The following is a 25,070-nucleotide window of genomic DNA, read 5'->3' as shown; positions in this document are numbered from 1 at the left end:
GTTGCGGTTTTCGGGTAGATTACATGCACCTCGGAAACATATGTGACATTCAGAAACATTGGCAGCCTTACTCGAGCTACGCCTTCACTAGAGTTGCTGTGCAAATTCCCAGAGTAGCTCGTAGGTCTGCCATATAACTTTCCCCAAACAACCCAGCTATGAAACCGCAGCTCTTGAATGCGGAAGACAGGCAAGAGCGAGTACAGACCCAATCTAATTGTTTTTGGCTGCCAAACTTGCTCTATTCTAACCAAAGCACTATTGCAGCGAATGACACACCTTGCTAGTAATGCATTGGGAGCATCAAGACCTACCTCAATGAGTTACTATACAGGCCACATGTAATGATGGCGCCAAATTTTGTAAATGCCACAATTCAAAAGTGTTTTCATTTTAAGAATTCGCGAACAAATGTCACAAAAGCATGCATTTATTTTTTATCACCAAACATCTTTTTCAATGAAAATGTGCATTCAAATGAAAAGAAATGCCGAAAGCACGAGAAGAGTAAATAAGTGTAGCAATGGAGTGTCAACGGCACTCTAGCCCTACACGATGTGGACAAGTTGGCTTGTCCGTAATGCTTCCATGCTTTTTCAACCATGTGATCACGTTTGGCAAACGGAGGCGCGAGCGGTGCAAAGATATCAAAAGGCGAAACTCTCGGAACCTATGCACTAGCTCTAGCCTGACGACCCTTCCATAGGTGCTGCGCGGTGTTTCGTCGCCTGCAAAGTTGCTTCTGCCTCGCTGCTGGTCAGTGAGCGAAGCTCTACAAAGCAATCACGTTCCATTACGTGGAACGTGGGATCAGTGGAAGCTTCGGCCGATGTCGAAGGCATCGACTTAGCTTATCTGCGTGACGCAGATCGTAGCTTCAGCTGCTGTTTTTGCCTCAAATACGATGGCACATACCCACGGTGGGGGATTGGCCAGGTTCAAGCTGATTGCGCTACGTCCGCAGAGAATCGACCATCGTCTTCTTCTAGGACGAGTTTGCGTCGCGCGCCATGAGAAATCTTCAAGCAAAGTTCGGCGTGGATAAATTCGAAGTGCTGCCTCTTTGGAGCGTATGCTGAGAAGCGTGCGCATGCGTCGAACTGCAGAAGCGACTTGTTTTATCGGCATAGTGAACGACTTTGCTGCGAGGCCAGCAGAAGTGTTGTCACCTGTAGAACATACGCATGCTCGGCCGCAACTGAAAGCATTGCTCTGGCCTAGTATTCAGGCTACGATTATGAAAAAAGATTCATCGACCAATAAACCGTTGAAGCGCCTGCGTCCGCCTCGTTCTTGACTTCGTCGTTTCTGCGCGCTAGTTTTTTGCCGTAAAGCAACCGCCCACTAGTGGCGAACGCAGAGAAGTATTTTTGGAAAATTAGAAATGTTTCCTAGGATCGTACCTTCGGGCTTTACTGCGACAGCTGATCTGTTCGGACCATCACGCGAGCTTCTGCTTGCGCACCTATGGGGGCAGGTTTTGATCCCGGTGAGACTTTAAATTCTTTCTGGTATATTTCGTTTTCATGACTTTGCGTGGTCGGACAGACAGAAGAAAAAGAATGCACTGAGAGCAGGAAGTGAAGATGTAGACGTAAAATTCATTTTTTAACAATAATCCGATCAAAGCCCCGCTAACTAATATAAAATCAAAATGATAGAAATACGCTGTAACTACCTCACTCTCCGTGGGCATCTGAATGAGGCCGTGAGCGAACGGATGAACACAGGAGTGAAAGCAGCAAGAGAGAAAGAATCGTCGCAGTGGTTGCGCTCGGATTATTTTCCGCCGCCTGCGGTTCTTTACGAACACATACACTGCACAGTGCAAGGAGGTCTTCTTCATACCTTTTCCGTGGAAACCCGGCCGTCACAGCCGTGATTTCGATCTGAGGACGCGTGTTCAAATTCCTGCCGCGGCAGCCGCGTTTGTAAGGAGTCGAAATGCAAGAAACGTATGCATGCTGCGCGAAGTTGGTGCCCGTTAAAGAGCCCAAGAAATCGAATATGGAACAACATCCGGTGTTTTGAGCTAACTATTTCATGTAAAATACTACACGATTGGACTGTGGTGTTCTGTTCATGTGCAGGAGTGCACAGATTCGCAGCTGATTGCGCCGGCCACATTTTAATGGTTGTTGAAGGTTAAAACTTCTGCTTATTGACGCTTTCGCACGCATTAAACAACCGGATACAGTCGTAATATACCCCTGGCTTGGTATTGGGTATCCTGATACACATTTTTCCATGCAGATTTATTAGGATCGACAGCGACTGAGCAGTGCTTTAAAGAAGAAGCGATATCTGTGCTGTTTAAGTTTTCTCTATTGCGCGTTTTCCGGATCTTTTGTGTTTTTATTTGACATTTACGCTTCGATTCATTCATTGCATTTCTGAATGTGTATGCATTCTTCTTTGCACGGTCTTTATCGCATAATGTTTACGCTGAAAGAAAACCAGAGTATCTTCGTTGCGGTCATTCAAGCTGAGCGCCTTTCCGATTTTCTCCGTCATCTGCCAAGCTCATTCATTACAGTGTACCGCATTCTGTTTCATCAGGGCCGTGGACATGTTCTACGAAGGAGATGTGTACCTGGGCTGGAACCCAGTGACGCATGCTGCGGGCTTCGTGCTGCTGGCATCCGCACTCTGCTCGGGTGCCAGGGTTGTGCCGTCAAGAGGAGGCCTCTCCGCCCCCGAGTTCGTGCAAATTGTCAACAAGCACCAGGTACCTCTTCCTAAGTTTTCGGCAGAGCGGCGCTTTAGGATCCACGTTTTGTTCATCCAACAAAACAATACATTCGAATTTTACCCGCTAGGCAATACTTCTACGTGGTCCAGATTGCGCGACAACTGAGTACGTTTTCTCGGGCGTACCTAACTGAAATCTGTTAAAGATACAGGGCTTCGAACTCTTTGGTTTTATAGATATTCTTATCTAAAAACAGAGCGGCTCAGTGGCGAACAGCCCCGAAAGCTATCTGTTATTGGCTCGCTCTGAAGTGGACTGACAAAGACAGCTTTCGGCATCACATTTTAAATAACCCTTCTCTAATATAGGCTTGCGTCCGGTTATGTTCGCGTTATATTATTGGCATTCTCTTGCATGCTTTTACTGCTTAAGATGCTCAAACCCCAAACTGCAATTTTAAAATAAGTAAAAGTTGCGGGTAAGAAAAATGACCAGGAGCCAAGGTCTTTCATGTGAACTACAATAAAAAGACAGCACTTGGACGCACCGAACGGCATGGGCAGCGGCACGGTGTCTTCACACGAGAGCGGCGTGTCGAATCGGTGATGTCGTTACGTCGAGTGATTGCGTCGGTTCAAGTTTGTCGTTTCAGGGTGGTCTGAACGGCCGACTGGGAGGGGAGCAACGGTGAGGTCGATTTGGGTCTGGCAGGCAACGGCAAGCGGGGGACGCAGACCATGCAGGAACCCGCAGCCGACGGAAGTATGCAGACACAGGGCTCCGAAACGCTATGACAAGGAGGATGAAAGGCGGGTGGTACTCTGCAAGCTCCACCAAATGTTACGTGGCGGCCAGCCAAAGATTGAGACGTGAAGAACGATGGCAAGGAGATGATGTTATTATTGTTGTTGTTGTAATCCTCATACAATGGATGATTTAATGGCCGCTGGCCTATCGCGAGCTCTCCTATTTCCGAACTTGAAAAGTCCAGTAGGTTGTGCCCCCCCCCCCCCCCCCCGCCCCCTTGCACTCTTTTGGCCAACCAGGAGAGGCCTCCATGGACTGCTGCCAAAAGGCCATTTTGCATGTACCCAAAGGCTTGCTGTCAAGCGCTGCTATACTATCAGCTACAAAGGTGTATCTTCAATTGCCGTACTAGTGCTCAGCTGCTGACCCGAAAGACGCGGGTTCAATCAAGGCGCCGGTGGTCGCACTTCGACAGAACTCAAATGCTCGAGACCCGTGTCCTCCTTGATGTCAGTTTAAGTTAAAGATCCATAGGTTGTCGTAATTGCTCGGAGACCTCCACTACGACGTCCCTCAAAGCCGGTAGTACGTTGAACTGCACAAGCCTATCGACCGGCCGACCGATCAAGCAACCAACGCACTACTATAGTATTTCGAGAGGTCTTGATGCCCCCTTCAAGAAAGATTTAAGAATTCGATTGACGAGCAGCGAGCCGACCGGCCCATGCCAGCGCAAGAAAAGAGAAACGGGGGATGGGGAGGGGGAGGGGTGCGAGGGGACATATAGTGCGGGCCTTATCTTCTCTGTTCGTTCCCCCGGGAGGCACCACAGGCAGCAAATCGATAAGGACGGCGCGAGCCGTATTGATTAACCAACCATTTATATTTTGTCCTTTGACATTTTCGTCCCTGGCCCCAGTGGAAAGAAGCCATGCTGGTGGCTGCAAAAACACTCTCATGGTTTCCATGGTTTCCGCGCTTATATCGCACTGGCGGACCAGGGCAATACGTTTTACACGCTTCACGACCTTTATCGGACGTAATTCAGTAGGGGCAAACTGGTCGAATGTAGTGCGGCGATGAGGAGCCGCGTGATCTGTGTTGTTGACACCGACTGCATGCAGCGGCAGGACGATATATCTAGAGGCAGCGGTGCTACCAGATCGGCCTTTTGTATTTGGCCGTTTGCTTTCCTACCTGTAGTTTCTTTCGTAAATGTTGCCGTTAAGGCTAATGTAAATGAAATTAAACAAAGCATTGCTTAATAGAGGCCTGCGTTCTCACTGACTCTCAGCCCGGAAAGGGGCAGGTGTAACAACAGCTGTCGCAATTTGTTGTTTTTTAATTGGTGAGCCGACGCGGGTGAGCAAGCAGTTTCTGTCTGCAGTAGGAACGAAGCAGTTGCCAAACGTGTTATTTTATTATTTATGTTTTTAGCCAAGGGCGTGACATGATTCCCGAAACTGATGAAATAACGCGGTCGCTTGAATTCTGTTTTCATTGGCACTTCGTCCGCTCAAAAACCACAGTTTCCAGACGTGGCGGTTGCTATGGTGGTGGTGTAGAACGTGCCATCAACCTTTCTGCGCAATGCGTTTGTGGAGAGTACACTGTCTCATATTTTTAAACGAATGATATTGATTATCTTCGGGTCAGTAACAATACATGTTAAGGGAATTTAGAGCCTTAGTACGCAGAACTTATTCAATAGACCACCCTTAACGTAAAGCTGAGACCGCAGATTAGTGAAATGAGATGCGGAGAACAAATTTTTCATTCAGAAACTGTAAAGCATGGATGGGGCAATAGAGTACAAAAGCGGCCGGCTCATATTTTTGCACCATGTTTGTGTGCAGTGTAAATATTCGAACATTGTTTGGCAGCATCTCGAGCAGAATGTAACTAAGATTGGTTTATGGTTTATAGGAGTTTAACGTCCCGCAGCGACTCAGGCTATGAGGGACGCCGTATTGACGGACTCCGGAAATTTCGACCACCTGGGGTTCTTTAACGTACACTGACATCGCACAGTACACGGGCGCTAGCGTTTCGCCTGCATCGAAATGCGACCGCCGCGGCTGAGATCAAACCCGCTTCTTTCGGGTCAGCAGACGATCGCCACCAAACAACCACGGCGACCTAACTTTAACAGGCGAAAACCGCTGTTTCTTTGGAAGCCATCTCGATGGAATGACGTCATTTTCATTAACTGTTATTCAAGTTTAGGAAGAGATTTATTTATTTATTTATTTATTTAAAGCCGCCGCCGTGGCTGAGTGGTAATGGCGCTCTGCTGCTGGCCCGAAAGACGCGGGTTCAATCCCGGCCGCGGCGGTCCAGTTTAGATGGAGGCGAAATTCTAGAGGCACGTGTACTGTGCGATGTCAGTGCACGTTAAAGAACTCGAGGAGGTCGAAATTCCCGGAGCCCTTCACTACGGCGTCTTTCATAGCCTTAGTCGCTTTGGGACGTTAAACCTCCATAAACTAAACTAACTAAACTAAACTACATATTCATTTATTTGTTTATTTATTTATTTAGAATACCTGCAGTGCCCGAAGGCAATATTGCAGGAGGAAAGAATACATCTTGTTTGCATGAAGCCGAAGTACGGAAAGAAAGACAAGTAATGGCATAGCAATGAAAAAAGAAAAATGGGACCGAACAGCAAATTTATGAACGGCAGACAACAAAAAAAAGCCACCGCGCTAGCTTCTACATAAGCAAGAACGGAGCCCGAGACAGCATGTCACTGTGCCATTTAGTAATTTTCTGTGGTAGCTGATTCCATTCCCTGTTGGTGCGTGGAAAAAAATTAATATTAAAATTCATTCGACCAACAGCTAAAGTACCTTATTTTCAACTGACGATCACGCCTCACGGAAGTAAAATGAGGAGGCAAATAGAAAGTTTCTCTACTTTAACTATTCTGAAATGCATTCTTGAGGGCATTTTCAACCACCTGTTTTTTTCTGCGCCTGCTTAATAGTTTCTATTCGAATCCAACCTTAAGTGATGTAACGCTAGCCATAAAGTTAAGTATTGGAAACAAATTGAGCTGCACGTTTTTGCACCCTTTCAAGCATGTCGGAAAGAACTTTAGGTTGTGGATCCCAAACCACACAGGCATAATCATATGCGGAACTTACGTCAGTAAAGGAGCTCTCTAATTTTAAGAGGTGCTTTTCTGGAATTGCCTTCGATAAAATTCAGCATTTTGCGAGCTCTTGCTGATATCAGCATGTTTAGCAGAAGTTAGTTTAGATGAAAAATAAACCGGAAGGTATTTCTACTCGCTGACTCGCAACAGCCGTATAGTATATATAATGTATAACCACGGGAAGGCCGTCTACCCTCCCCCTGCCCGCACTTCTGCGCATCTGTCATCATTTTTTGTTCATACAGCAAGGGAGTGGAATGACCTGCCAAACGCCATCGTGGATCAGATCGACTCGTCGTGATTCAGATCGTCCATCGAAGAAATGTACTGCTGAATAGTCCACCCCCTAATGTAACACCCCTTCAATGGGGCCTTTGAGGTACTTATAAATAAATAATAATAATAAAAATAAACAAGTATGGATGGCGTATACGTGTAAAAGAGACAGACTGACACTTAGAGAGATTCAGAGACATTCGCCACTCAACACAGCAGCGTTTTATGCAGTTCCAATTTTGTTGTAGATAGTCATGGTCACAGAAGCACTTAATGCAGTTCTAGATGACCCAATCATCAGCATAAAGACGTATTTTGTATGAGAGATCATAAAAAAAAACAATAATGTACACCTGAAAGAGCAGAGGCCCTAAAACAGACCCTTGCCGGGACTCCTGAAGTAACGGCAACATAATCGGTTTGTGTACCTTTAATTACAATGCGCTGCATGCGATCCAGCAGAAAACGCTGAATGTAACTAATTAGCAAACGGGGAAGACACAGAAAAGATAATTTATGCATTAACAAAACACAGGAAGCAGAGTCAAAAGCTTTTTGAAAGTCTATAAATATGCAGTCAATCTCTACACCAAGGTCAGATGAAAAAAAAAAGATTGTGACTGAATTCTAAGAGTGATGTCATGAACGTGTCATATCATGAGTCGTGTCATGAAGAGTCATTAACGGCGAGACCTAAAACTATGCTAGGATTCGGTAAAAAAATTATTGTTATGTAACAGTTTTATTTCAGCGCTGTACAGTATGTAGTCCATCGTTTCAGTATATTACACTTGTGAGAGAAATCGGTCTGTAATTGGAAACGGTATTCTTTGGACCAGTTTTTGGATCGGGACTACGTTTTCGAGTGGTATTTTTGAACAATTGGGTTAAGTGACCCATTTCCTATAACACGTTGCTAGAAAAAACACTGAAGGGGAGCAAAAATATGGACCACAATTACACAGCGACCTGCTTCCTTGCTCTGTTTTTTTTTTACCGCTGTTTCAGTGTTGCTTAGTAGCGCGCTTTTAGAAACGACAAACAGCATTCCGGGCCCAATTACACCTCTCCCATAATACCATTGTTCCAACCCGACACTCAGGTTATTTCTTCATTCATTTGCTCATTGAACTGCCGTGTTGGTAATGTGGTCTTTGCAAAAAATTCGTGTGGTACCTACATTATTAGCACCTGTAGCGTTTTTAATTTGTTCAGTTGTTTACTGATAGATTAGTTACCGTCTTTTTCGCAAAGCAGTAGTACAAGAAGCGTTTCCGCCATATGTAGTTCACGGTATCGGAAGCTATGGCCTGCTGACAGAGCAATGAACACGTGGTTTTGAATAAACTGATGGCGTAGATTCCGATTTAAATGCTAGGCAAGGCTGAGAAACAAAAACAATGCCCCGAGGGGAATAAAAACCCTTTTTTAAATAACTAAGGGCTCCTTTCAGGTCACGTCGCTCGCAGCTTTCCCAACGGCGTTCCGGAAACTGGCCTTTGATTTGAAAGAAGGCGACGTTCCATCCGTGAAGCGCATCCTGACGTGCGGAACATCCACACCCGAAGAGCTGTACAAGAAGATTCTGCAGGTATGATCGAGAGTGCAGATGAGATTTCTGTGCAGGATGTTGTCTTACGAACTATTCACTTTCAAGCATCATCACCATCATTATGAACCTGACTGCGTCCACTGCAGGACAAAGGCCTCTCCCACACCTCTTCAATTAACCTTTTTCCTGTGCCAGCCCCGGCCACTACATTCCCGCCAACTTCTTTACCTCGTCCGCCCCGCTAACTTTCTTCCACTCCCTGTTACGCTTGCGTTCAAATATTTCTAGCATTGCTGAGCAAATATCTAACGTAGAATGCGTCCACGAGTAGCAAGATGTTTGCTTATGTATGTGGTATGATTTACTTGCTGTTAAATGACGTCTGCTCATTAAAGTGCAGCTGTTGGCGCATAGCACCTTATGCCGCTGCAGTGAGCTAGACTCAGTATGTAGTGCCTCAGTCAAAGGCTTCCAGGCCATAAGGCTTCCCTTTGGGGCGCATGCTTAAGTAGTGACACAACCTTGTGGCTCGAAAAATTGTCAAGGGGGAAAGTCATCTTCCATGTCTGGTGATTTGAAGTCTTGTGTTTGCCGTAACAACACAACTGCACTACTCTAAAGCAAACTCTGTAGTCATAAGCAATTTGTGTAAGTATTTACGTGCCGGAGATAGTGCGCGTGTAAATAAACGGTTTGACAGGTATCTCGCTCAGCAGAGTGGTCTGTGATTATATGAGAGTGCAGATTTTATTATTAGGAACGTTGAAACTTTAAGTAATAAAATATTATGAAATATATATAAGAACAGAAATGACTGCACTCATGGCATGTAAGATGCCTCTCTTTCACGATATATATCGCCGAAGTAGAGATTATACACTTCAGTAGGGCCACATAAATTTGGCGTGCAGATAATCGTCGGGTATTTAACTTTTTCTCTACTCCACCCATTGTCCAATATTAGCCAGGTAATGATTGGTGGGAACGCAAAGGTCAAAGACTTTAACACCGTTCATGAGCATGGTGCTCCATCTTTGTGGACGCTATGAAGCTACTGCTTATTTCTTTTTCGCGTGTGGGCGAGCTGAGAAGTTAAGTATGACCGCCTCAGGTAGCGTAGCACGCGCTCTGAAACGCAGAAAATTTGCTCATTCGGCTGCGTGCACAGCTGTTTTTGTCGACTCTCTAGGTAGCAGCGACACTGAGGAAACGGCCTCATCATCCGATTTTAGTTTAGAGGCCAAATGAGGCCCAGGGAACCAGCCTAGGACACCAGTGGCAGCGCATCGCTTAATTCTTTTTGGGGTGGTGAGTCCGTTTCAGCTTATTTTTATTTTTTCAAGGAAGGAAACCGTGGATAAAATCTGTAGGAACAGCTTGATTAAGGCTTCGGAACCTAGTAAACGTCGCATTACAGGAGAGTTGAAAGGAACGGCAGCGTCTCTAAAGATATCGCTACATAAAAACTACAATATACGGCCTACTTATTTATTTATTTATTTGTTTGTTTGTAATTCTCTCAGGGTACACAGTAGATTTCAGATGGCAAGCGCATTTTACAACAATAAAAGAATGACAAAGCACATTGCATACAATAGCAACAACAACAAAAAATGGAGGTCAAGAAAGTACGTTAGGAATCTTCGTAGAGCAGTATAGAAAATTTTTAAGGAACAGTAGAAATGACAATAGGTGGTGAACCAAAACAACACAATAAATCTCAGGGAGCAAAGTACAAACGCGGCAATAAGGTAATCAAATTGGACTGGACGTTTTGAAATAGCGGGGAATCAAAGATACTTGTTAATAATGCAGGTAGAGAATTCTATTCTTTACAGGTCTGCGGAAAATATGAATGCGCATAAGTGAGTGTATTACAATGGGGTACTGTCACCTTCTGTCTCTGGTTAAGGCGATAAGAAATGAAGGGAGCTGGTTCAATCAATCGGGAACGAAGTTGAGAGTTGCTCGATTCTGCCGCTGTTTTGAAAATGTTATTCACGTTACGAACGTCATTTGTCTATTATGTTTTCACATTAATTATGTTTTATTTCATACCACCTGCGGTGCGAAGAGTTCCTCCAACTATTACGTCCAATGGTGTGCCCCAAAATAGGGCCTAAAATGATTGCTTTTTTTCCGGAAACTGAATAAGATCGAAGAGGTATTTTTTCAGACATATTCGCTATCGGGTGGGCAGACTTTTTTATTTTCAAAAGTTTATTTCTTTATATTTTTCAAACTGTTTGATGTAAACATATCTTTCAACTTTTGTTGCCAGTCTAGGAAGCCTCGTTAGGTAAACGAAATTTCATTAAAAGACAAATACTTTAACAAACCTACATTGAATTTAAGAAAAGTTGTTTATATAACGTCGCTTTCATGTATTATAATAAATTTCAAAGCTCAAATGTTTGGTACCAATATATTTACCGGAAAATCTTAAAACGTAAAAATTTCTCTAACGGTAGGGATAGATAAACGGTGAAATGCCTGCGGAGGTTGAAGTTTATTGCAGACTTGTTTTCACCACCCGTTTAAGTATGCTGGAGGGGAAAATCTATGAGTCCTATGCTAAATCATTTTCGGTGTACTAATATCAAAATACCTTTCACGCAAGTACTTAGGAGTAATTCTTTCGCGAAGAGCCTCAACGTCCTGGAAGTGAAAGAAGACAAGGAACGAGAAAGTTGAATCTGTTTAGAGTGGACACCAGCATGCGACGTCACAAAGGCGCGTAGCACATCACTCCGCTGCAGTGATTTCTCTCTGGAAATTCTTTTTTTCCTGTAGGAGCAGAAAGTACAATTTTACTGCTTTGATGTATGAACAGTTCGGGCGGATAAAACAGTTGAATAAGTCTAACAAAACAGGCACCGTTGACACCAAGTTCGTTCTTCATCCACACATGACGCTGCAATTATTCTTGAACTGAAGATGTATGGCGCATTATTTACATGAAAAAACACCGGAAATAAACATCAAAATTTTACACTGGGATACAATTTCAGATTTTCAGAATTGAGAAAAACGTTGTATACCCCATTTTAACTATAAATTGTTTAATATGAATGCGCAGGTGTCGAATGACCACTGTTGTTAGCCTCTCCTCATTAAATATAATTTTGCACCACCCAGAGTTTGTAGCTTATAGTACCACCAGGGCGTACTTTTGCGTGTTCAAGCGGTCTTACAAACTCATTTCGTGTGAAACTAAAAAATTGCCAGAAATCACTTTGTTTATTGTTCGCTTGTTTTTACTTTGGGACGCGCAATTATTAAATAAATCTTGCAACCAAACCTGGTATCTGTGCAGTTGAAGCTGCCCCTTGCACACTGTCTCAGGCCACATATCCCATATTTTACTTGGACTTTCTCAAACTGTCGTGAGTGCGCCTATGGGCCCCCTAGGAGCCTTGTTGTTGCGCTTGGAGCGGGCGATCGGTTGCTGTTCACGTGAAGAGAACTAGCAGGTCCATGTTACACGGTCGGCTGTTTTCACCATTCGACTGTCAAGGACTTTTTTCCACTTCAGCCTTTTTACTCAGACCCTTCCTCCCAGACATCGTAATTACGGCAACGGAAGGGCTTCATCATGTGACATTGTCGCCTGACCCGTTACAGAAGAACACTACCACAGTGATAACGCGGACCCTTTAAAGCTTAAGTACTATGCATTGAATCATATTACGGGAATGCCACATCAGATTTTTGTATTTAGGTATTCTACGGAAATAACTATGTTCACTTGCTCTGGCCCAGGTATTCCGACTCAGGAGTCTGCGGAATGGTTATGGCCTCTCAGAACTCGTCGGGTACGCCTGCGTGACGGCACCGAACACGGTCGGCATTGCCGACGCCGGTCACCCTATGCCCTTGGTGGAATACAAGGTTGGTTTGCATGTCACTAATATGCGTGATTATCGCGGCCCTCGATACAGCTGTGTCGACACTACTCTAAATTTCGGCACATCTTCATAGATTTCATTGAAATAATAAGGCCCAATAACTAAACACGTCAGCGACTTATTTATCGCTTCCCTGAAGTACTCGCTGTGATGGAATCAAACACCATAACTCATACTAATGAAGTCATTCGATTACATTGGCTATAACAGCAACGCATGCCATGACAGAAGTCAATGTTGCCGTCAGAGAGCAGGGGAGTGCGTCAATATGGACAAAAAAATTCCGTACCTTCGCCTTATTTGTTATGAGTTCTCTAATGGCGTAAGCAACCTTTGAGAACTCAGGGCTTTGCCACAAAAAAACAACTGGACTCGTGTCATGCGTAATCCAAATGGTATACAGAAATGGATTATTATGGCAGCGAATAAACGATGCATGAAATGCTCAGCGTTTTCTCTAGCACGCGCCGATAACTAGAGGCGGCATGCTAGTTAGGTGGAACCGCAGCTGTGGCCTAGTCATTTGAGCATCCGCCTCACATGCGGGAGGTGAGGGGCTCGATTCCTAGTGCTTTTGGCTACACATCGTTGATACAATGGATACAATACATCCATGCCTGGTGCTGGGCTTCTTTAGGGTGAAATGCTTGCAGAACTGGGTCTTGGAGTCCACCTTAAGTAGAAGAAGAAATCTTATGCCATGGCACTCTTTGGCCGCAGATGCCCTTGCGCCATAAAAACTGCATCATCATCTTAAGTTATGTCGAGAAAACGAAGCCGTTGCCCGGGGTTGGGTAGACACGTGTTAAGAGACGGCTGTGTTCCTTGTGTAGGTTGTGGCTGTGTTGTTTATAAGTTGCGCCATAAACTTCGGCTTTGTAATCCACTCAGCGAACATGTTACAGTGCGCACTGGAACAACGTACGTTCCACCTTCAAGTTGAATATTTTTTTTTCTAATCTGCGCGACGCTCTGAGTGAACACTAACGGCAGTGCGAGGTATCGTGCGGCAGCGCGACAATCCGTTTACAGCCTTCGTTTTCTAAGCTGTACAGGTTAATCTATACAGGTGACATTTGTTTCCAAATTACGCTGTGTTATCAAAACGTAATTTGGAAATAAAGGTCTCCTGTATAGCTGAACCTGTACAGCTTAGAAAACGAAAGCTGTAAACCGGTTGGCGCGCTGCCGCACGATACGTCTCACTGCAGTTAATGTTCACTCAGAGCTTCGCGCAGATTAGAAAAAATTTGTGCATTCTTCAGTGGCTCGCCGGTAGCGCATTGTCGGCGCAGCGTGAATAGACTGATGCGTAGTTCAGGGCACGACTAAATACGCGAGGCAAGTATCATCAGCCGGCATACGTCGGTGTTAATCAAGCGTGGACTCCAGCCGCAACGAAGAACTTTCAAGAATGCACTGGCCGTGACCGTAGGCGCACAGAGCGCCATAGCTACCAACCTCGAACCGCTGCAGCTGTGTCGGTCACTGAATTCAGAGATAAATGTGCGACAAGATCTCTCTCCTAACTAATATCGTTACGTGTCAAGTTGTTGACATTTACATATGTTGGATTATATTTAGAAACTCTAGCAAAGTCTTCTTGACCACGCAGTATTCTCGGTGTGCCGTGCCCTCGCTTCCACTAATGTGGCATCACACCCTCAAGTATGCGCGGTGATGCATCTTTTTGATGTAATACAAACTACTGAAACTGAGGAGGAGTAGATTTGTTTTTAGAGCGAGAGCTCTACTTCTCGAACACAGCTGCAAAAACCGGGTCATCGCTGAAACCCTTCATCTTGAATAAGTAAATAAAAAAATAAATACTGCCGCAACTGGGATTCCAACCCGCGGCGGCGCGAACAGATAAGCTTCGCTTGCCATCGCACCAGAGCAACATGCTATCGCCAAAGCCCGTCACGCCTCATGTTAAACTGCAACACAGTCATTGTGGCTGTGGTTGTTGCTTCAAAAGCGATGGCATATACCCAACGCTGTGCATTGTACATCGTCGTTTTCATCAACTTCCATCTCCGGGGCGAACAGATCAGATCAGCCTAACCTGAGACTAATATCATCGCCCCACGCGCCGACGCCCGTCAAAGAAAAACCTTAAACCAATCAGTATAAACAATCGGTTTAAATACCTCAATACCCTACCATTTTTTAAAACTTGCTTGCCCTCGAAGTCCATGGTATGCAAGTGCATTCGATAGGTACTTCAACATGACGAATGACTCATTTCAAAGTTAACATCAGCAAGTGCGTGTTGAAAACACTTCCAAGCCGCCTGATTTAGTTGTAGGGGTGGCAAGCAGCAGCTGCTTGTTTTTCTAGAAAGCCGCTCCGTCTTCTTCGAGCACGCTTCTTTTCTGTGCTATGTCTGCCGCTAGCTGAAGCTGAGCCAGCAAGAACCGACACTGTAAACCGGTCCGAACCGTGTAGCGATGACGGAGATTCAGCTTCTCAGAGTTTAGTAAAGGTGACGCATTTGGCCGCGGCTCGCGTGTTGTTTAAGTGTAGTGCATGCAGCAACTAACTGCGGTGCGAACGAAAGTGCGCCGTCCCGCAGCGCTAGTTTTTTTTTAGTGCAACGCTTTAAACATCAGTGGAAAAGGCGCAGCAGCCACACTAATGAGCTATTGAATACAACCGCTGACGACGATGCGAGTCTTCTTCCGCTTAAAAACGAAGCAACGATGATAACGTGCAATGCTTCAACCGATGCTTAAATTCGCGCGTTTCAACCATTTCAACCACAACGTCAACAATGTTGACCTGCCTGCGCACTTCCTTACGCTGATTCTTGGAACCTTATGCTTAACTTGAAACAATAGAAGCCGAGGACACGCCAGAAACATTTCTTTTGTTTAAGCGATATTTATTTCCTCAGGGCATGAATGGTGTATGGAAGGACGGTTTGAAGGAAAAGGATGGGTAAATAAGTGAAAACGTTAGGCCGATCAAATGAAGCCAAGGACTGAGCAATGATGCGGTCTCTGCATCCAAGCGGTATATGAGGAAGTATTGCTCGGCGAGAGATCCGCTACCGACAGGTGCCGGACTCTCGTCTGCTTCAGCGCTGTGCAGACCCAGAGCAGGTGCGGATAGCGACCTCAGTATTGCGGGATTTGCAGACTGGACACCCCTGGCGGGGATGTCTCGAAATTGAGGCCACTATCGAGTGGCGGCAGATGCATTTGGCAAATCACAAACAAGATAAAAATTGAGCACAGTCGAAAGCGTTTTATCAGTATGAAGAAATTACACATAGCAGACGACGTACCACTTAGACAACCAATATCGTTAGCGAAAACTGTAGAGGCGTTTTTCTGTCAGGCCTCCAACTAGTCTCGCATGTCGCATATTGGTGATGAATATAGCAGCTTCTGTACCGCTTGAAGTGAGAAAAAGTGAGATTTTTAAAAGAAACGCTTATCTTGGCGCTATCACGCTGGGAAAACTCTCACGCGATTTACAAGGGCTTCCTGATGTAGACGGAGAAGCTGTTGCGGTGAGGAGAAACAGTGCGCGCAAACAAATACTGTTTTTCGAGCATGGATGCGTCACAGGAATGTGGGACGCGGTAGAAGGTGGTGCTTGAATGCGGTTTTAAAGGGACTTAAAATGTACACTGATTGGTTGGCATCACATCATAAAAAATAGGCGATTTTACAGAAACAGAGCTTTCATAAGCAAAAAAATTTGATAAAAGCGAGGTACATGCGGCGGCACCCCTCACGGATTCGTGCAACTGCACCTGGTGACGTGAATCTTGCGCCGGCCACGATGGGTTCACCTATTTCTCGCGCCGCGCTATTTGACGTCAACGGGCTAATACCATCGCAATATAGAGAAAGCAGCGCGGTAAGCGTTATCAAGAATCCGAAGAGTCCTGTTTTTAAAACAGACTTTGGCCTCGTATTATGTGCGCCTATAGCAGCCGTTTTACGCGGCAGGTAGGTCCCCTCTGCTTTCCCTCTGAAATCTGTTCTATCGTTCCGCCATTTGCGGAAGACTGTGTCATATACGGAGCAGTAGCTAACCAAGCCGACTTCACCAGCCTTCAAGAAATATTGTGCCAGTCCAAGAGTGGTGTAACACCTGGCTTATGTCATCAAACCCTGATAAAACCTTCCTTCTTCCTTTCCACCTGCGGCGCAACCGCCAGAATGCTAATTATGTCATTAACAATATCCCAATTAATTCTGTAGACTTCTACGAATATCTCGGCATTCATTTACGTAATGATCTAACCTTGTCGCATCACGTTCACCATTGAACTAAATCAGCTTGTTTTAGGGTACTTGCGCCGTAATCTTACTGAGCTCCCCGTTCCATAAAACGGTGTGCTTACTTGACATTTGTACTGTCGAAATGCGTGCACTGCATATAATCCTCACTTTGGTTGCTTCAATGCCTCAATAGAATTTCTCCGGAACCGCGCTGCGAGATTCATTTGTACTGACTATTGGTATTAACCGAGTATTTCTGCGTAAATATTCAACTTCACCTTCCTACATTTGCCTGTCGACGCAGAATCGCCCGTATTTCCTTATATCATAAATTTTCTCGTACTTAGCTAATCCCGCAGCTGCACCTATCATACGCTGACTTAAATTGAAATGAATTGAATTTATTTTGTCCAGAACAACTGGAAGGATTTCCAGTTTCCAGTGGAAGGATTTCCCGTGACAGTCACCTCAATGCATTATACAACGTGCGAATCGGCACCAAAAGATATTATCAGTCCTTTTTCCTCAAAGCAGTCGATACGGATGACTTTCCATACCAAGTGGCTACCATCATCAACTTCAGTAATTTTAAAAGAACTATCAAATATCATCTATATTCATGTTAATGCCTGCTTGTTTGTCAACCCCTCCTGTAATGTCGCTCGTGGAATTTTGTGGAATAAATAAGTAAATAAACTCAGCAAATATACGTCATAAAACTGACATAATTAACCTTATCCTGTTTGGGGTATTTATGAATGTAGAAGAATATAGGAATATCTTTTTCAGTCTTTACAGCAACACCGCAAACCTTCCTTGCAGAAAAAAAGAAACGTTTGTTGTCTTCAGGAGGAATATTCTATTTGTCTAGCCTAGCCTCTAGCTTAGTGACCTTTCTAAGGAAGTACTGACTCAGACGAAGTGATCCATTGCTAAAATTATAGAAAGGCTTTATGAATACGAAAAATTTTATAACGAATAGTTTGAGCAATTTATGACTATCGACTGAGCTGCTGGGATGCTTATAAATAGAAATATAACTTTTCCTTGCAATTTGTTGTTCTTTTCATAAACTGAAACGAGCAGTGGAAACTTCACTTAGCACTTTTATATGTCTTTTTTATGCACTTTGAATAATGGGTGGTTTTTTGAACTTGGGCACAAACGAACATACCCATGGGTCCGCAAATCGCTTTCTGAACGCATGATTTGTCGCACAGGCGCGACGCTAGCGTAAACGCCACCATTTTGCACTTCAGTCGATATGCTTCGTCATATCGCAAAGCAGAGATCCTCACTGACAGGGCCCTGAAATGCTTCTTTACAGATTGTGAGCCGTGAAACGGGCCTCCCCCTGAACGCCGGGGAAGTGGGCGAAATCACCTTCCGGGCACCACACTTAATGCGAGGCTACCACAACCGGCCCGAAGCCACAGCAGAGGTTCTTCTTGAAGGCGGCTGGTTCCGTTCGGGTAAGTCTGCTGATCAGGTCGCGCATGCTACTCAGCGATTTCAGACATTTTTGCACCGCTGAAACTGGTTTTTGTGGCCTCTATTCGAATTTCTATTCTACGAGGACGCCTCGCGCCAGTAAACCTAAGAATGGGCCTTGTAAAACACGGGCTGGGGCTTTTCTAAGTCCGCGGGATTTGACGAGAAAGCCAGCATGCATTTTCTAGGACTCTCAAGTTGTTTGTTGGTGCTTTTCAGTCAAGAAGTGTTTTACAGTGTTTAAATTGACGAAGCACGCTCAATTAATCTTCCGATTTTCTCCGACTGCTGAAGTATACCATCGCATAAAGAAAAAACAGCACAACTTAGCCATTTTCTGCGAACGGTATAAGAGGAACATAAATTATAACTTGAAAGAGCGCCAAAAGCAGCAAGATATGCCTTTCAGACAACCTGCGCGTGGAAATGACCCGAAGGACTTTCAGGAGCTGCGGGGCCTTTGGGCCTTTCCTTGAATCAGAAATAAACTTCAGTCAGTGGCTCGCATTTTGTCGTGTTCGTTTCTTCGGGCATGTCTCCACGATTATTTGGCGAGTTGCGAAAGTCATTTTATAATAAAACGCCGACAAGCCCTCTTCTTCGTGTTAACTATGGTTCTCTCTGTCTACTGCTCAGGTGTCTCATGGCAGCAAATGTTGTTTTGTTCAGTCACGAGAGACTATAGAATTCTTAAACAGCTAGGCTTTACTTTGCCGACAGAATCCTCAGATGTCTCGTAATTTCAGGCGCTTGTGAAAAGGTCATTTCTTACAAACAGAGCTTGGAGGAAAAAATTCGCAGCGACTAGTTTTAAAACATCCATGCTCACTTTCCTCCACTCGGATTGTCTAATCATGCCGACTAAAAAGCGCTAGAAAACCTAACATTCTTCAAACTTCCTCAAACAATTGGCTCATCGCACTCTGCTGTGTTGCTTTGTTGTTTCTAAATAACATTTTGCAATGACCTTGGTTTTTGGAATTAGCTACGAAAAGTCAAAGCCTACTTTCATAAGTGTTCTAGACACTTCAGGAGGACGACAAAAGAAAACACTTTGGCTTTAAAAAAGTGCGCAGAAGAGAAATTATTGTTGCAGCCGCCGCCACACTGAGCCTAAGAGGCGGATGAATTGTTGAAGAGAACCGTGGATTATATCTCAGTCGGATGTGGAATGATTCAGTCCTTGATTTATTAGGGAACATAAACTATTCTTACTCTAAATAAGAGTACATGAATTCAAAGCGCATGGCAGCTATTTTCCGTCGCTGTGCTGATCAAGCGGTTATTAACCTTGCTGGTACATGCAACGACTCGCAGGTGACGCTGGCTACCGTGACCACACTGGAAAGCTGCACGTGGTGGAGCGTCTCAAGGACATGATCAAGTGCCTTGACCAGCAGCTCGCGCCAGCGGAGGTGGAGGCACTCATAGCCCAGCACCCTAAGGTGGCGGAGGCCGCGGTCGTGGGCATCGACCATCCGGACCTGGGCGAGGCACCCACCGCCTTTGTGGTCTTGAAACCCTCCGCCGAAGGGAGTGTCAACGAGGAGGAGATCAAGCGAATCGTGGCCGGTGGGGGCTCTGTGTACACTTCAGGAGGCTGACCTCCAATTATTCGTTTCGAGTGCTTCGAACTTGCATTATCTGGATGTGAGACGACGGCGTAAAGCAAGGAATCCAGCAGAAGTGAGGACAGCAGAACCACGTGCATACCAGCTGAGGAGAATTTTTTGCTATACAGTGCCATTTTTGAAACAATATGTTATTCGCTGCACTTACGCTGATTCCTCTAAAAGATAATGTACATGAATAACTCTGCTTCTTTTAAAAAAGCACCACTTGGTTTTATTCTTCATAAAAGGTTTGGTTTGGTTTACCTCGCTCTGTTTTTAATAGGACACTGTGCTTGTATAACACTTGCGTTCTTTCAAGTTACGGTTATCGAGAGAAGCGAGAGTAGAGATGCCGTGGTCTGGCGGAAGTCAGTGAATGCACTCGGGCTGCATTGCTGCTGGTAGTGTAGTTTCTTCACACCAGGTCTCTGTATATTCATATCATTATTATTTCTTTTACTAAACGTGCAAACTGAACTGTGTGTGTTCTGTGTAAATGCTTGCGGAGCTGTGTATCACGGCTGGGGAGAGCTAGGCAGCTTAGTATCTCTAAACTATACTGGAATGGAAGGAGTAAATAGGAAATATGATCAGAAAGGATCCAAAAAAATGCTTAATGGTGATTACACCTTAGGAAATCAGGATGATCAGCCCTCGCGTGTTCACATTGCGTGCTAGAAATTGTTACGTTTGCTCTGAATGCCGCTGAAAGGCATTACTCTGTGACAATCGAGTTTTCATTGTGTCAAGGTTAAAAGGATTGTTTATGATGGCACAGACTTCAACATCGTTTTGTGCAGCGCGTTTGCGGTCAGCTTCCTGAGAGCATTCTCAATACGTTCGACCCGTCAAAAGTTTGCGGCTTTTTCCGCCCGCATACATGCAGGGTTCAGAGCACGATACTCCGCTAGGCTGCATTCTTAGCCCTCCCACTTCGCTAATCTTGCACTACACCAATGCTGGCGGCTTTATAGTACCTGCCGCGACTGCTACTGCACACGCGCAGGATGCTGCGCCATGCGTTGATTTCAAAGATGTTTTCTTCAGCAGTGCTTCAAGGAGTTCGGATGGCCTTTTTAAGACCTAACGCCCCATGTGACAACGACAAAAGTAAGCGTGAGGCACTGAACGTGTTGGGCGCGTGACCATGGAGGCCTTTTGGCGAAGAACAAGGCAAACACTAAAACGTCTTTCCCGGCAACGTTCGACTGCAGAGCGAGCGCTGTAAAAGGCATTTTAACCTTACCTGGTGCTTAGTGCAATCGCTCAAGAAATTCTTACAGCATAAAATTGTTTGGTTTGGTTTTTGGGGGTTTAACGTCCCAAAGCCACTCAGGCTATGAGAGACGCCGTAGTGAAGGGCTCCGGAAATTTCGACCACCGGAGGTTCTTTAACGTGCACTGACATCGCACAGCACACGGGCCTCCAGAATTTCGACTCCATCGAAATTAGTCCGCCGCGGCCAGGATCGAACCCGCGTTTTTCGGGCCGGCTGGCGAGCGCCATAACCGCTCAGCCACCGCGGCGGCTCGCATAAAATTGTGGAGAATGATGTGAGAGTTAGGACGAAACACTAAGGATGCGTGAATAGTACTCTTTCCACACCGAAGAGAATGCGAATAGTCGGGCTTCACATAAGAATCGAATACGAATCGAATAATAGTACTTATATTCCCTACTTCCCCAAATATTAGCACAAAGCGGGCACTCGTGCGAAAAACTGAAGTGACAGTGCTGACACTGTTGTATGGTGCTATATGTTTAAAAGTTATTAACTTAAAGATTTAGGTGCTAAAAGACAACAGTGACCTCCACTGACAGGGCGCAGCACGGAACCATATTAACTTTAAGACCGTCAAGTTATGGGTATAGAAAAATTTCCTTTTGAATGGTTTGGTGAAACACACCTCTCCCAGGCATTTCACCCCAGAAAAGCCGAGTAACACGCCGGAGGAACCCGTACCCATCAGAAAACAGGTGGGTCGGCACCAGAGCCACACCGCAGGAAATATTACTGGTGGCACCTACGTATTAGCCATGGCCACCCAGATCGAGCATCAAGGCAGGGTTTTGCTGAATTTGCCTTATTTCTGCCGCATCGCCCCGTCTTAGAGGCCGTGTGCAGTCATTAGGAACGTTGTCACAGAAAGGGACCGCGTCGAGGCGCTGAACCCGTCATGGTGTTCATACTTTTCGCCGAAGGATGGCGCACGGCGCCGGGTTGTGCCGAGTTTGGAACAGTCGTCGAAGAAAGATACGGTGGGCCTTAATCGAACGTCCTGCTGATTATACGAAAACTATTCGAAAGCTTGAGACAACATTCGCTTCGTTTTGAATTATTTTGAGAATACACTAATTGATTCGTTGTAATAATCGAATAGAAGGGTAGTCAATTTATTATTTGAAATTTTCGAATATTAGCACACCCTTACGAAACACTCACGAACCATCATTTTGAGGCACGTGTTTTGTTCTCTGACTCAGGGCATGAATTACCATGGTAAAACAGCGCGGAAAAACACGAGGATGGAACTAACACGACGACACGTGCGCTGACTTTCAACTGGTGTTTTATTACACGCAAGTGTACATATGCTATTACCGCCAAACACTAAACAGAACAAAAACAAATATTGAAGAAACACTGCATCATCACTGAACATCTTGAATCTGCATTTCTACAGACGTGCTCCAAAAAGGTGATTTCGCGGTTAGGCAGTGATAATGAGGGCTTGCTAATGCATGCCCTCATTTTTTTTGTTCTTTTTAATGATTAACGGGAATAGCATATGTACACAAGTGGGTAATAAATCACCAGTCGAAAGTCAGCGCTCGTGTCGTTATTTTTGTTCCGTCCCCGCGTTTTTCCGCGCTTTTTGATCATGGATAGTATTAACCAACTTGCCCAGCTTTCCGTACTTCTGCATTAATAACAGCAGGAACAGTTACCTGGGGGCAGTTGGTTGAGTTTGAAGCTGATGATTTAATTTTTACCTCTGCTCTGTGCGCGGTGCGCTTTCATTCGATGAGACGGAATGATTGAGGATTTAAACAAGAAACAAAAGATACGTTTAGGTTTGTGAAAAAAATGCTAGGATGTGATGAAAGTTTCCGGCGATGGAAGCAGTAATATCCAACTTAAAGTCAGGAGTAGGAGAGGATACTGCTAGAATGCCTTTTTTTGAACAAACCATTCTGGGAACTTTTGAACAACCAGAAACAGGTTCAGAGCAGACTAGGTTTATTGTTTATCAGGTTTGACGTCACAAAGCGACTCAAACTGTTAGGGACGGCGTAGTGGATGGCTCTAGATAATTTCGACCACATGGGATTCTTTATCGTGCATTGACGTCACGGTACAAGGGCCCCTAGCATTTCGCCTCGCCTCGATTGAAATGCAACCCCTGTGGCAGGGATAGAAGCAGCATCTTTCGGGCAGCCTGTCGAGCACCATAACTAGAGAGCCACGGCGGCGGCGTATTGGAGCAAGCCTGGAGTATCCTTAAGTTTATTTTGCGGGAATTCCCGTCTTCTGTACAACAATGTACGGTAGTTCCAGACGAAAAGAAACTGCATAAACCGTGCATATTGCTAGTACTCACAAAAGGGGTAAAGCTTGGAGACAGCACAAGCAGAGGAAATTAGTGTAGAGAAAGTGTAGCCTTTAATAAGGCGGTAATATGGGGTAACGATAAGAATCTAGCCGGAAAACTTCAATCAGCGAACATGAAGAAAATTTTGCGGCTAATGGACATCCGCGCGTTAATGAAATCCTAGCCGAAATCAGTAAAAAGAAATGGGCTTGGGCAGGCAATGTAATGCGAAGGCAAGATAACCGCTGGCCCTTAAGGGTAACGGAGTGGATTCCAAGAGAAAGTAAGCGTAGCAGGAACGGATGATATTAAGAAGTTTGCGGGGATATGGTGGGCGCAGCTGGTAAAGGATAGCGTTAATTGTAGAGGCATGAGAGAGGCCTCTGCCCTGCGGTGGCTGTAGTCAAGTTCATGATGAGGATGATGACAGAAGGTGAAGGTGATTGGAGAAGGCCTTTTGGCATTAAACGCTTCGCTTTGCGATAGCTACGCTGATTACACCTCTGTCAGTACAAACCGATTTTCCTAAGGTCGTCTCTTTTTCCCCGACTAGTTAAAGAAACAAATACTTCCGCGTGCTTATTGCCAATATCACGCTTGCAAATAATCAGAGCGGTCATAATGCAACATCATTCATTAGGACATCCTATACAATCACCTAAGAACTATTCCTAAGCATACTCCGGAGCTCGCAGCTAGATTAGCCAATACTGCGTGAGTGCAAAATTCGAGCAATAATTGGGGATTATCTTCCAAATTTTTTGTATACAGTGCAAAATGCACTAAGCGCTATGTTTGAAATTATTTGTGTAAAATGTTCTTTTTTATGCTGTGAGTTCCTAAGCTGCTTTTAAGCAAGTAGAATACGTTGTTCGCACCTCTGTGACATTTTTAAACTTTGTTTTGCCAACGTTAGGGGTGCGAGCGCTCGGACGAGAGCCACGTCTTCGAGCGTTCTGACCAACTCCCTTAAAAGCTTCCCTGCTTCTCTCTCTGTGCAGAGCAAGCTGCCAGCCACAAGCACCTGCACGGTGGCGTCGTGTTTGTGGAGCGCATTCCCAAGACGGACACGGGAAAGATTATGCGTCGCCAGTTAAGGTCTCAGTACTTAGACCGGATGTCGAAATGCGTATAAACTGCACATTGGTTGCTCGCAGAGCTCCCCAATAGTTTCTCATGCAAGCACCTTTGCGTGAGAGCAGTATATACGTGCCGCTGCAGATAAAATAATTGCGGAACGAAAGTAACTTGCTAACTATGCCTGCGCAATAAATTTGTAAACGCGAAATTTGCATATAAATGAGCAAGAGCGCTTCTACATATTTTCCATACTCAGCATAGAAGTCCCAAGCCGCTTCCCATAACGATCGTCCTAAAATGCCTGGCGCATTCATGATCTGAAAAAAAAAACAGCTTGATGACCAACTGAGTAGCCAATATTTGTATTAAAGGTATCACTTTTGAATACCGTGTCATTGGATTTTCTTACAACGCTGCTGTGCCCTTGTATGCTTCAAAAATCCTTTCATAAAATTTTCGCTTCGATGCTCCCTTTTTTTTGTGAGACCTTTGACCGCAGCTCAATATCTGAGGCTGCCGTTCTAGCATCTGCTGCGCTCTGCGATATTCATTGTGCTCTTCAAAGCGACTGAACGAGCTTGCTGGACCCAGCGCAAGGCAGGACGGAACACAATTAAGAACAAGGAGGACGACAGCACGGAGCCCTGAGCTATAAACTTTCATTTCGAAAAGTGGCGGATCGTACTTAAGAGGTGCATATCCGGCCACATGATGAAGGC

The 25,070-nt window shown here is 45.0% G+C and overlaps 1 protein-coding gene across 1 annotated transcript in view; it reads left to right on the top strand.

Moving 5' to 3' along the window:
- LOC144096603 (uncharacterized) overlaps nt 1-24,736 on the top strand; it is a 51,887-nt gene extending 27,151 nt beyond the window's left edge. Inside the window, exons 6-11 of the mRNA XM_077629410.1 lie at nt 2,560-2,728; nt 8,329-8,466; nt 12,190-12,318; nt 17,901-18,045; nt 19,382-19,636; nt 24,273-24,736. Coding sequence (XP_077485536.1) covers nt 2,560-2,728; nt 8,329-8,466; nt 12,190-12,318; nt 17,901-18,045; nt 19,382-19,636; nt 24,273-24,406 — 970 coding nt within the window. The 3' untranslated portion in view covers nt 24,407-24,736. The remainder of the gene's footprint in view (nt 1-2,559; nt 2,729-8,328; nt 8,467-12,189; nt 12,319-17,900; nt 18,046-19,381; nt 19,637-24,272) is intronic.
- Nucleotides 24,737-25,070: the final 334 nt, after the last annotated feature.

The sequence above is a fragment of the Amblyomma americanum genome, chromosome 7 (assembly GCF_052857255.1).
Source record: "Amblyomma americanum isolate KBUSLIRL-KWMA chromosome 7, ASM5285725v1, whole genome shotgun sequence".
NCBI classification, from domain to species: domain Eukaryota; kingdom Metazoa; phylum Arthropoda; class Arachnida; order Ixodida; family Ixodidae; genus Amblyomma; species Amblyomma americanum.
The sequence above is the reverse complement of the archived record's forward strand: the minus strand, read 5'-3'. Positions and strand labels throughout refer to the sequence as shown.